At 40.3% G+C, this 13,298-nt stretch overlaps 1 protein-coding gene across 2 annotated transcripts in view; it reads left to right on the plus strand.

Annotated features, from left to right (window-relative positions):
- Positions 1–13,298, plus strand: part of pde8b (phosphodiesterase 8B) — a 45,936-nt gene that overhangs the window by 28,036 nt on the left and 4,602 nt on the right. For both annotated transcript variants that reach the window (XM_026173151.2, XM_026173152.2), the window contains exons 12-21: positions 562–639; positions 1,331–1,407; positions 2,004–2,168; positions 3,624–3,669; positions 4,395–4,524; positions 4,707–4,905; positions 5,589–5,806; positions 5,938–6,076; positions 6,725–6,892; positions 7,087–7,216. In XM_026173151.2, coding sequence (XP_026028936.1) covers positions 562–639; positions 1,331–1,407; positions 2,004–2,168; positions 3,624–3,669; positions 4,395–4,524; positions 4,707–4,905; positions 5,589–5,806; positions 5,938–6,076; positions 6,725–6,892; positions 7,087–7,216 — 1,350 coding nt within the window. The remainder of the gene's footprint in view (positions 1–561; positions 640–1,330; positions 1,408–2,003; positions 2,169–3,623; positions 3,670–4,394; positions 4,525–4,706; positions 4,906–5,588; positions 5,807–5,937; positions 6,077–6,724; positions 6,893–7,086; positions 7,217–13,298) is intronic.

Consider the following 13,298-nt stretch of genomic DNA (forward strand, 5'->3'; position numbering starts at 1 on the left):
GCAGTTCTGAAGGAAAAAGGGGATCCTACCCAGTACTAGTAAAGTGTATCTAGTAAAGTGGCTGTTAAGTGTATTAAATTAAATTAAATCAAATCAAGCAGCTAAAGCAAAAGTATTATCTATGCAGAATATATAAATGACACTGTTGGTTTAATAATTTTTGGTTCATTAATGTGTATTTCATTTTAATGTTGCACATGTAGATGACTTATTAACTGCTGGGTAACCTTATTTCCAGTATTTAAGACTGCAGACTGTTACGTAGCTTTAGCTTTAAAATAAATGTGATGGAGTATAAAGTAAAACACTGTAAATGCAATGGAGTTGAAGCAGAATGCTGAATAACAGTGAACTTTAAACAAGCTACAAGTACATTAAAACTGTACTCGAGCTAAGTCCTTGAGTAAATCTACTTTGTTAAATTCCGCTGTCCTATCCATGCTCTCTTTAAATGTCAGTGGATATTGTAAGGGGGTCACCAAAGTAAACAAGTCCACGTTTGTTATTATTCTCAAAGATGAAATTACTTGATCGTATTACATGCATTACTTCCATCCGCAGAGTGCTATTCTCTACGACACCGAGACAGAAGAAAAGATTCGATGGACGACCGATCGGTGAGCTCCCGTAGTAGTGACGGTAAGGATATTTAAAATGTGTTTTACGTTTTTGAGCCTCTGTTTAAATTGGTACAACTCTAGTTTGCGCCACTCCAAAAGCACAACCAGACATCTAAACATATTTTCAATTGGCTTGGCTAAAGCTGATAACAGTTAAGATTATAATGAGGAGAAGATAAACAAAACAGGCCCCAATCCTGATGTACGGAAAGTGTGGAGCGCTAACTAAACAACACAGTGTAACGGGAGCCATGGTCTACAGCTAAATATCTGAAGAAGATGTTTGAACACAAAACAACCGTAGTAGATTGAACATAATAAAAAAATGTGAATAAAGCAAAGGAGAACACAAAATAGGAGTGGGTAAAGAAAGAATGAAGGAATGATTGGAGATAGCGAATGAGAGAGTGAGTCAGACTGTGTTATGGTAGGTGCTTGAACTAAAGAGATCGTACAGAGAGATGTTGAGGGCTGATAACATGCATACCTCCCTCTTCCACTCACTTTGACGCAGCTGCTATTTTAAGTTATCTCAGCTGCATGCTGCTTCTCCTCTGTTCACCCTCAAAATATTTTCTCTTGCTCTTTTTTTATCTCTTTCATTCATGAGCATTTTGATGAAAGCCAAAATCGTGTTATTATTACTGATAATCCACAAGCCATAATATAGTGATCACAATACCAATACCATAATGTTTTCTACATTGCAGCTCCCAGTTTACAAAATCGAAGATACTCTTCTGTGGCCAGGATTCATTCTATGACCATTGAGGCTCCAATAACAAAGGTATGCTGCTTTAAGCAGTGGAGTTAATCATTTACAGTAAAATAAACCTTAAATGTACCAAAGCAAATGCTATGTAAAAATGACCAGAAGTCACAACTTGCACTGTGTTTTTATCCTTCGATGCCAGAGACAATATGTTTGTGGGTTGTCTGTCCAGCCCTCAGCATGTACGTTCATCCATCTGTTTTGGGTTTTTTTTTTTTTCATTACAAGAAGTCACAATGACTCAACAAAGAACTTAGAAGAATTAACCTGTTAAAGGTCACTGAAGCTCCGAAAACACTTTTTTTTCTTGGTTATAACTCTTTAAATTTCATACTCTTTTGATGACAGCATTGTACACAAATAAAATGAAACATCCATTTGTGAAAAAGTAAAATAGTGGCATTTTATTTCCAAAGTCAGCTTTATTGTGACTTCATAATGTTTTTCACTGTTGTGGCTGTTGTCCAAGTAACTCAGGAACAAACTGGAAGTGTTTGGACACATTTATAATATCTAACATATCAAGCATTTAGTAGCTTGAGGGACCACCTTTCACAGCAATAACAGGAAGTGCTAACTGCTAACTGGCTACTCTTTTCCCTCATTCCCAGGTAATAAACATCATCAATGCAGCTCAGGAGAGCAGTCCAGTAACGGTAGCCGAAGCTCTGGACCGTGTGTTGGAGATCCTGAGGACCACTGAGCTCTACTCCCCTCAGCTTGCCTCCAAAGAAGATGACCCACACACAAGCGACCTGGTTGGCGGGCTTATGAGTGTAAGAATTAGTTAGTATACGTACTTAAACATTGGTTCGTAAGTTGAGATGCCTGAAACACTTTATAAGGAGACATAAGAAACAGGCTGTTTTTAATCACAGTGTAAAACTGTTACCTCATGCATATAAAATATAAAAAGGTATTTTCATTCAGCCGAGAAATGTTTGCCTTCAGCAATCACGCTTGTGTTTTTGTACTGCCAACAGTTTTTATTTAATTTGAATTTGTTGAATAAGCCCAACTATGAGGTGAGTCACTGCACGCATACATTTCTGTTTTGAAAGCAAGTTTTAGGTTCCAGCAGCAATATTATAGACCGCTGATGCAGTCTATCAGTCAAATTGTTTAATGTATGATTTTTCTCCGCAGTATAGATCTGCTGTGTTTTCTAGTAACCACCAAAAGTACATCAATTCAGTGACAATGTGATGGTAAAGGAGATACCAGCTCTACTTTTCTCCTCCTATTGTTATGGTTCAGGCTCATCCTTCAGGCTCATCTTGTATTCATCTCTCCAAAGAAGTTTTTTCAAAACAGGCTCTTTCTGACAAAGTCTTATCTGGCCTTCATGTTCTTGAAAGTAACCAATGGTTTGCACCTTGTTGTAAACACTGTATGTCCGTTTATGAAGGCGTCTCTTGCTTAAAGACTTGACAAAAGTCTTCTTGTCAAGAGGTTTGTCTTAACCAAGAACATAATTCTTTAATTATCCCCTTTAGTTGTCTTTCAGTGTTGCTGTGCATTCATTCTTTTAAAAAATATACCAGATTGTTGATTTGGCCACATCAAAATCTCTCTGATGGGTTTATTTTAGTTCCACTGCTTAATTATGGCCTCCTTCACTTGCATCAATATCTCTGTGGACCTTATAGTTAAGAGTTCCAGTGCAAAGACACCAAATGCAAGTTCAACACTCAAAATCAGCTTCAGAAAGTGCCTTTCTGATGATGGGGTACTGTATATAAAAATATCTAAACTAAACAGTTAATGCAGTACTTTTAAACTCCATTGGTTAAAGCGCTGCACTGAATTACAATAATTGAAACACACTTTTAATGGTATACAGAGGCACAACTACAAAAGAAACTCTGCAAAATAAAGTTTTAAAAAGCTTTCTCTCCTTGGAAGTTTTACTTGTTTCACCATCTCTGTGGGGAGTGGCTCACTTTTGGAAGCAGACTCGAGTGGTCAGTTAGAGAACGGCAGTTTTCTTGTCTTCCATGTTGGGTTTATTTTGATGCTTAGTTAATCCACCAACTCTCCCCAATAAATGCATCTTTCACTCCAGTTTGTTGCACTGTGTGTGCAAGTTGAAATATTGAGCAAGGCTGCCACATTATTTGTTTTGGGGTTCTAATGGAATAGTCAGATGTTAAGAATAATAGGCTCACTGTCTGTCTCAAGAAACAAAATCATTTTCAAAAAATCATTTTCTTCATTTTTTTCCCCTCCAGGATGGGCTGCGCAGACTCTCTGGGAATGAATATGTTTTCTGCAAAAGTAAGTTTTAATGCACTGTAATATCAATGGCAACAAAGAAAAAGAAACAGAGGAATACAGTGGGTACTATTGCACACTGGTGTGTTTTCATGAGTGAATATCCACAACAAGGGGGTGAAAAATCAATATATATTGCACAATAATCCTGTGCATTATGTAAATATTTCAATGTATGTATAAATATATTGGCAACACTGGGGCAATAACTTCATAGTAGCTAGCTGTTAATGAAGCATTAGGTTAAAAACATGTGGGACTAGAGATATGTTTGGGTGTTGCCTTTTGGGTGTTGAATGTGGTCTGTTGTCTTGATGGAATCTCTTGAATAAATATTAAGTTTGAAGTTGTTGTTGGCAGGATGAAAGAGTCGCAATGTTCTTGTAACATTGTAGAGTGTGTATTTTTCCATCTCAGTTTATTACATAACCCCATTATAATGACTACAGTCACAAGAGCACTTAACTGAGAGATGACCCAAAGCAAGAGTCAATTTTCTGAGATATGGTCTAATTTGTCATTATGTTGAAAGCTGTGTCTTTGTAAGTGTAACTGCAACACCACCGGTGCTCCTTCACTTCTCTAAATAATTTTATTGCACACTGTATTGCTACCACAGTCTTTACATTTTCAGAACAACTATTGGTATAAATATTACAGAGCCAACACAGGTACAATAGTTCGTTGGTCTTTTTATGGTGACATTTTTATGTGTGTGTGTCTATTAGACATGAGTCAGAGCCAGCTGGCTATCCCAGTCACTTTGAATGATGTTCCTCCAAACATCGCTGAGATGCTGAATGATGAGGAGTGCTGGGAATTCAACATCCTGGAGCTGGAGGCAGCTACACACAAAAGGTACAAAGATGATTTAATCCAGAGAGTCCAAACAATATCAAATTCCTTGGATTCGAAAAAGCTACGTATGCTTATTGGCTTCAATTCATTTCGTTATCCAGTAGTGATCTGTTTTGCTGCATTTTTCTTACTTTAACCTGTTCCACGCATATTCATCCAGTCCTTTGTGTGATCCCCTGCAGACCACTGACATACCTAGGCCTGAAGATTTGCACAAGTTTTGGAGTGTGTGAGTTCTTAAACTGCTCGGAGGCTACACTGCGCTCCTGGCTGCAGCTCATTGAGGCCAGCTACCACTCCTCTAACTCCTACCACAATTCCACACACGCTGCAGATGTGCTGCACGCTACAGCCTACTTCCTACGCAAAGAGAGAGTCAAGGTTAGAAGAAAAGCACACATATAAACTGAGTGAGCGGAACATGAGAATGATAAATCTAAAACAGGAGATACTAAATAATATATACACATTTAATGAATTGTATATTTTGGTTTATTAAGGAAAATATACCAAAAATATACCCAAAAAAACATGTTATGCTAATAACAAAAAAATGTAATGATACTGTTGATAGAAGATGTTGTTTGCTTGTGCAGATTATTTAAAAAAAAACTCTAGATATGTTTGCATACCAGCATTTATTAAAAGGAACACAAGCAAAAGATCTGAATACAATTCATTGTACAATCCCAATTCCAAAAAAGCTGGGATACACATACAGATTAACTGGAATAGGACTGGGCGTCTCTGTTCACGGCACCCCTTGTGTTCTAAAACCAGATAAGCAGCAGAAAATGATGGTGGATGGATTTAAATTCACTTTTTTATTTTATTTGCAATTGCAACTGAAAAAAGCCTCATATAGCATCGTGCAATACAGATATAGTATTCATTATGAAGATTAAATAAAATCCATCCATCCATCATTTTCTGCTACTGGCTTTGGAACACGAGGGGAGCAATCTAAACAGAGATGCCAGGACCTATTCCAGCAAGTTCTTGCATCCATATATGCAGAGCAGTCCAGTACTGATGTGGCCTTTTGTTTCCACTGTTTTCTTCAGAGCAGTCTGGACCAGCTGGATGAGGTGGCAGCACTGATAGCAGCAGCAGTCCACGATGTGGACCACCCAGGCAGGACCAACTCCTTCTTGTGTAATGCAGGTAGTGAACTGGCCATACTCTACAATGACACGGCCGTTCTGGAGAGCCACCACGCAGCCCTCGCCTTCCAGCTCACTGTCCGTGACAGCAAGAGCAACATTTTCAAGAACATCGACAGGTCAGTAGAAGCAGCACACCTGCTTTTTTTTTCTTTTTGTTTTCTTCTTAGTCACAGCTGATTTACATTAGCATGCAGCAACAATGCAGAATGTGAATAGATGCTGATTTTATTTTACCCTTTGCATACAGGACTCAGTTCCGAACGCTGCGACAGGCCATCATAGACATGGTGCTGGCCACAGAGATGACCAGACACTTTGAACACGTCAGCAAATTTGTGAATAGTATCAACAAGCCAATGGCTGCCATAGAGGAGACCAGCACGAGTGTAAGTGTCAGATAGCTTCAGAGACACTCAGTAAGAGCAAATAATAAGGTGTATACATTTTGGAAAAATACTGAATGTAATAAACTTTTTAAAAGAAAGAATTATTAATTGTTGTAATTAATTGTTTTATCTCGACTATTATATATGTGTTAACCCCATAAAGCCTGAAATATGAACTCATTGTAGCCAGAATGTTCTAATCTTTGAAACTGGAGTGTTTATTGAAGGACAAGAAATGAAATATCAATTTTAAATTTGATTAGTTTTAATTTGTATCATTCTTTTGCTGCAAAAACTCCCAAAACCTCATGCATTGAATACTGGAGGGGGAAACTGTGACTGAGATTAAAATTTGATTAACTGCTCAGCAGTAGTTTGCTTAGTCTGCCGAAGGATGAAGGCCTGGGGAGAAAAAGAGCAACACTTCCTGTTTGGTTTACTTTTCTTTTTCTTTTTTTTTTTTGCAAACAATACAAATGGTTCCACATTAGCTCTTTCCAGGAAACGTTCCAGGAAGTTATTAGAAATCAGAGTTACAAAACAGATATGTGATGAGACTATATGTCTCAGTATATGTGTTTGTGTGTCTTATGTCCTTCATTTTTCTGGATGTCCCAGATGGTTATATCTGCTGTGTCTTTCCCACAGAGCGTGAACAGTGACTGTGAGGGTCAGGCCAACATCAGAAACTCTCCAGAGAATCGTCTGCTGATAAAGAGGATGCTGATCAAGTGTGCAGATGTGGCAAACCCCTGCAGACCACTCGAGCTCTGCATCGAGTGGGCTGGACGGATCTCTGAGGAGTACTTTGCACAGGTGTGGGAGCATCAGTAAAACAGCTTAGTTTAATAGCGGGTTTAAAGCTTAGAACAGAATCATTACTGTGAAGATAGTTAACTGTTCATTTAATTTTATTTGTTTTTGCTTAATCACTTTGCATACTTTATTAGATAAATGGCCTCCTGCCGTCTAAGCTCCCTGTTTATTGAATTATGTGTGTTTCCCTGCAGACAGATGAGGAGAAGAGACAAGGGCTGCCAGTGGTGATGCCCGTTTTCGACAGGAACACCTGCAGTGTCCCCAAATCTCAGATTTCCTTCATAGACTACTTCATCACTGATATGTTTGACGCCTGGGATGGTAAGAGCAAAAAATTCAACTGTGTTCTGTGTTTCTCTCTCAGGGGTGGTTTTCCACACAGTCTTCTTAGTCATTTTCTTCTTTGTTTCCATTTCAATAGAGTGGAGTATTATATTTACACACATATTAAGTCTGACTGTGCAGCTAAAAGGTCAGGATCATAAATCATAGATTGGGACTTGCTGCTTAACAAGTTTAAATGTTTACTTTCACAGAACAAAAGTAACTGTTGTTCTATAAGAAGCCATTTGCTTGCTAAGGATTCCTCTAATGCTTTCACTCAGACCATTTCCCAAATGATCTTTCACATCTTTTCTCTTGAAGTGATAATTGTTTCACATTCTACATGTGACTGCAATCTTTACTAAATGTCCTAAAGTTACCAGCCTGCTTCTGTTAGTCCAAGCAGTCTTGTTCTCTTGTTTCTAAATACATCTGTGGATGTGAGATTGATAAAAAGAAAATGCATTCCCGACAACACTGTCATCAACAGAAACTGGTGAGATTTGCTCAGATTGCAAAATAAAGACTGTGACAAAGTCAAAAACTAGTAATATAAGCTGGACAGTTGCTGACTGGTTCATAGACCACCATTTAAAATGTCACAAAACGGCCGGAGGCCGAGTACCAAAAATCAAACCCACGTGCAGAAAACCCAAAGCGGAGGCTGAGGAAAGGGTTTAACAAAGGTTTATCAACTAGCACAAAAATGACATTTACGATAGTACCTGACTTAAGGCTTGACACATGGGGCGTGAGGGTCTTGGTCAGGGGAGAGGGATAAGCAAGGGGACAGGTCCAAGAAAGCAACAGCAGCTGGCTGGTGATTAGGTACGTATGTGCAGGTGGGAGATGGAAGCGTTGAAGGAGAGGTGGTGCGGTCCAGGTGGGTTTGGTGGTGTGTGGCAGCTGTCCTGAGCGGTGAAGGTCCCGAGGTGGTGCAAGGGCAGGAGGGCAGGCAGGTGAGGCAAGGAGATGATTCTGAAAGCAGGCGGGTTAACCAGATTTCCAAGATGAGTGGTTCAGTGTGCTGGAATTTCCTGGAGTAAATAGGGTAGTTGACGAACTAGTGAGGAAGCAGTGTCAGCAAGCAGCTTAAATCTCCAACCTGATTGCCTCAATCAGCTTCAGGTGAGGGAGGCTGTAGGCCCTGCCCATGGGTGGATACCAGGGAGGTCCAGACCTTCAGGAATTTTACAGCCACACACCCAGAACATGACATAAAAGGGTTTTTTTTCTTTTGTTTGTTCGTTTTTGGGATGCCAGAAAAGGCCAGATTTGAGTGAAAGAATAGAAAGCTGCATCCATAAATCAGCTTGATATTAACTGGAACACTAAATTTGGCGACTGAAAATCCTAAACTGTAAATTTATATACCAAACAAGACAAAACAGCAACCACCTGTCACTCAAAGCCAAGCCCCTAATAACTTGCAATAAATCACAACAACAGTTGCCTGAAGGTGCTTTGAATGAATCAAATAATAATACAAAACTTTGAGCCTGCAAGGCTTCGACTTGACAGCGTTATCGTTAACTCGGTTTCCCTGGGTCTTTTCCCGTGTGTTATGAATAAATCTTATTTTTTTTGTACCGGTACTGGTTTTATTTTGTTGTATTTATCCGCGACACCTTAAAGGCCGGTCCGTGAAAATACTGTCGGACATAAACCGGTCCGTGGTCAATAGGATGCAACGCCTCCGCAAAACAACTTCTGGTAACATAGAGGTCCATGGGAAAACAGCCCTCTGCTCTCGTGTGCTGTGATCTCAGTAGACACTTTCCTAATAACTTTGTGTGGTCAGTCACAAGTGTCAGGTCATGTTGAAATAAAACATATACATTTTCTTAAATATGATTATTATTAGGAAATACTGTGGCTCAGGATTCTAAAACAGGAAAAATTTAATTTTTCTGGATCAGAAAAAGGAGAATTATCCAGGTTATGCTAACAACGGATCAATCACAAATTGATAGCCAGTGAGTGTGCAGGGTCCTGCAGTTATCCTTTTCCAAAACAGCAAGACTGCAGTGGCTCGGCTCATCAGCCTAGATGATGATTTCTGTTTGAACCATAAACCTTGCTTTTAGGGATGGGTACCGGTGTCCGGTGCCATCTGACATAAACGGTAGTAACCAGACCGAAAAGCAGCGCACATTTCGGTGCTTTATTTCGGTGCTTTTTTTTCCTGAGCTGTGATACACTTCTAGCCAATCATTTTACGTTTCCGAGGATAGTAGGCGGGGCTAGGTACGTATGTTCTGTTAGAGCAGAGCTACAGATTAAAAATGTCCAAGTCGAAGCGGTCAAAAGTCTGGCTGTACTTCACAGCAAAATATGCAAACTCAGCAGCCTGCAACAAGTGCTTTAAGCTGATACTGTGATACTGTCAAAGGAGGTAACACCAAGAATCCGATTAAACAGCTGGCGACGCATAGCGTTTTTTTTAAAAGCCAAGAAATGCGCCGTATTTGATAGCTTGCTGCGAGACCTCACACCGTGCACGTTGGGTGGGTTGCCAGTTATCGGACCCGGAGCAACATCCCCCCAAAACCCGAAGAATAGAGTCCTGGCCCCTAGCCCTGCCAGTGTAGCAGAAATGATGACGGATGATGATGGCAGCAGCAGCCGTTCTTCTCTGCATGAGTAGCTTCATGTTGTTCGTGTGTAATTTACGTTGAGTAGGCTAACCACGTTATTACATTAATGCATGTAAGGTGAACTAGCAAACATCATCATAGCTACATGCGGCTGTCCTCTTGTTTGATGGCAGATACTCCCTTCACCCTGGCCAAAAAGGCTAAAATGACCAAAGAAAAAGTGGAAAACAGCTAAACATGAGAGGTTTTTGGACAAAGTTTGTGTTTTTTCCATTGTTTAAGCACTGCTTCCAGCCAAGAGTGATGCCATATATGCCACATAGCTGCAGAAAAGGCTAACATTGTTATCTTTTTACAAAAAAAACCAGCTGAACATGAGAGGTTTTTGGACAAAGTTTGTGTTCTCCATTCTTTAAGCACCGGTTCGAGCACCGTTTGAGCACCGGCACCGTTTCAAAAGTACCGATTTGGCACCGGTATCGGATAAAACCTAAACGATACCCATCCCTACTTGCTTTGATTTCAGTTTAAAGAAGCTCCTCCATTAATATCTTCAAATGGCTGCTGATTTATGTATTAATGGTTTCTTTCTCTGTTAAGCCAGGTTTTAGTTTTCAGGATCTGAGCGCATTCACATATAACTCTTCTGCTGCACAAAATCATTACTATGAGTGCAGTTTGCTCCAGTTTGTTATCATCACTGAACAGTTTGCTCTCCTCTAACTTTACAGCTGGGCTTCATTTGTTGCATTAGTAAGGTAGAGCTTAACAGCTTGCACATGTAAAACTTATTCACCTACCAGAGAAAATATGCTGAAAATAAAAGCATTAATGAAAACGTGACTCTTCCAGCTGTCTGTTCAGCATAAGTTACCATAGTGATTTAGCCAGGTAGAAAGGGAGCCACTTTCATGACACAGAAGACTCTACCTCCAAGCTCGTCGTAGCTCACTAACCTATTAATCTTGCTTCCTGCTACAGCCTTATGGTCAGCTCTAATGTTCCTCAAGCTGTATTTGTGCATGTGGTTGGGCGCATTATCCCACTTGATTTTGGATAGGGGGATAAGTAACATCCGCATGAATGCCAGGACCTACCCTGTCCCAACAGGAAATTGCATTGTAACATGATTAATGTTACTTACTGCAATGTTGTGTCTGCTCAGTGTAACCTTTCTTTGGGGACACTAAACCAGTCTGGGTTAAGACCTCTGAATCACTTCCCACATTTCCAGTTTGTTCCATAACTCAAATGCAATAATTGAAACAATTAGGCATTTCAGTCCAACTAAAACAAAACCTCTGACAGTGCCATCTTGACTCCTGGCCTCTTTTATTGCCGTCAGTGATTTTTTTCTTAGTAGATTGCAAGAGAGAAAATGACAGGAAAGAGATAGTGAGAGAAAGTGATGATGAGTGGAACGGGATAGTATGCTGCTTGTACTAGTTCCCCATTCCCACTGAATTCCCCTCTTAGCATAGTCTCCCCGAGAGGCAGCTTGTTTACTGTCAGCTCTGATGTCACGGAAAGATTCCAAACGCCAGTGGGATCAGGAGAAATTACAAGAGTATCAGGGGAGTGGAAGTCAGGGAAATAGTGGCAGGGATGAGGGTGGAGGGGTTGGCTACAATCACTCGACAAGCAGCCGAGCAGAACTTCACTTGCACATAAACACTAAAACACACATGCAGCCTCTTTCAATTCACCAGGGTCACTGTCAGGACAAGGCAGGGGTCATTGTTAGTTCCACAGATGCAGTGTGGCTCATCAACAAGGCCGGAAACAAGGATGTAAACAACACAAGCCGAAGCTGTGGTGCCTCAGGCTGTGGGTGTGTGTGAGAGAGAGAGAGGCAGAGAGACCTTTGAGCCCCAGCTGACCTTTAATGTGGGAGAACCATTGTAGAGTCTATGTAGCATTAGCAACTGTACACAAACTGACTGCACATAGCCTGCTTACAAATGTTAACAGTCCGTGTGGAATGATAACAGGAAGTCAGTGGCAAATGTAGGTGTTTATCCCTGATTTCCTGTTTTTGTGTGTCTGTGTGTGTGTGTTTGTTTGTTACTTTGTTTTTTGTTTTGTTTTTTGAAAATATAATTTACATATGTGTTTGTTGCATTCTCTCTACTGGGATTATTCATGGTTCTTTGAATAATCTGATATTTTGAGACTTGATACATTAAAATTACTTGTATAGATATGAGACATATGACCAACCAGGCTATGTCTGCAGGTGTCCCTTTAATCTTTTGCCAGCTGTCATCTGTCACCATATATGTTTCACATTTTTTAAAACCACTATCAGGTGAAATGAATAAAAACTACAGTGTCAACGGGAACAGTAAGTTTTTTAGTTGCAGTCTTAGGCTTCAGTCACACAGGGATAGGGGCCTAGAGGCCAGTCACTTGGGGAAAAAAACATATACCGAGACCAGTTGCGTGCGGTTGCTGGCAGTAGCTGTGAAAGCGATTGCTAATGCCCCAGCTGTGCAGGCCAAGAGACCATTCAGTGACCCACTGGTAACCAGAAATGGCTAGGAAAAGTGCGTATTCCACAACCGGCTGCTGAAGGTTATTGCCAGTTGCTAGCAAGAAATTGCACATAGCTATAAAAAGCACTCTGATAATGCTTTGATTGACATGGATTTGTCTGCAAACACTACAAAGACACTAATCATACTGTAAAGAGTTTTGAGGACAACCAGAATGCCTTCTAGTTGCACCCTTTGCACCTTTGGTTGAAGCTTTTAATGCTGAAGGCTGATGTTGTCCATTTCCAGTAACTGACAACAACCTCCAACAACTATTTGCCAACTAGTCAGAGAGTAGACATTTTTCCTAAGTGACCGGAGGTTGCCAGGGTTCTCACCACCTTTTACAGAGGCACCATTGAGAGTGTGTTGACAAGCAGCATCTCTCTCTGGCACAGGAACAGCAGTGCTTCAGACAAAAAGGCCCTGAGAAGAGTGGTGAGATCAGCTGAGAGGACTATTAGGGTCACACTGCCATCTATTGAGGGTCCAGCCAAACAACACTCCTTATCCAGAGCAAAAAACATCATCAGGGACACCTTCCGCCCCAACCCCAGCCTGTTCTCACTTCTGCCCTCAGGCAGACGGTATCATAGCCTGAGGTGCAGGTCGCACCTCAGGCGCTTTCCACCAGCCATCGAACTGCTGAACAGCACAAAAACAGCTTCTGTTCTCTAGATTATTATACTCTACCAATCGGTCAACAATCAGCATTTCTCTTTTGCAGTAATTGAATTGTTTTTTTATTTGTGCTTTTTAAATATGTACCACTGACTTTATATGTATTTATTTATTTAATTATTATATTTGCCTTTTTTTTAACTCTATTGACATTTTTATATGTCTTTATGTAAGCTTGTGCTACGTAATTTCATTCTGCATTGCGTCTTTGAGGTAGTGCTGAATGACAATAAAGTAAATCTTGAATCTTGAAGGGGTGTCAACAAA

This window comes from Astatotilapia calliptera, chromosome 7 (assembly GCF_964374335.1).
Source record: "Astatotilapia calliptera chromosome 7, fAstCal68.1, whole genome shotgun sequence".
Lineage (NCBI taxonomy): Eukaryota > Metazoa > Chordata > Actinopteri > Cichliformes > Cichlidae > Astatotilapia > Astatotilapia calliptera.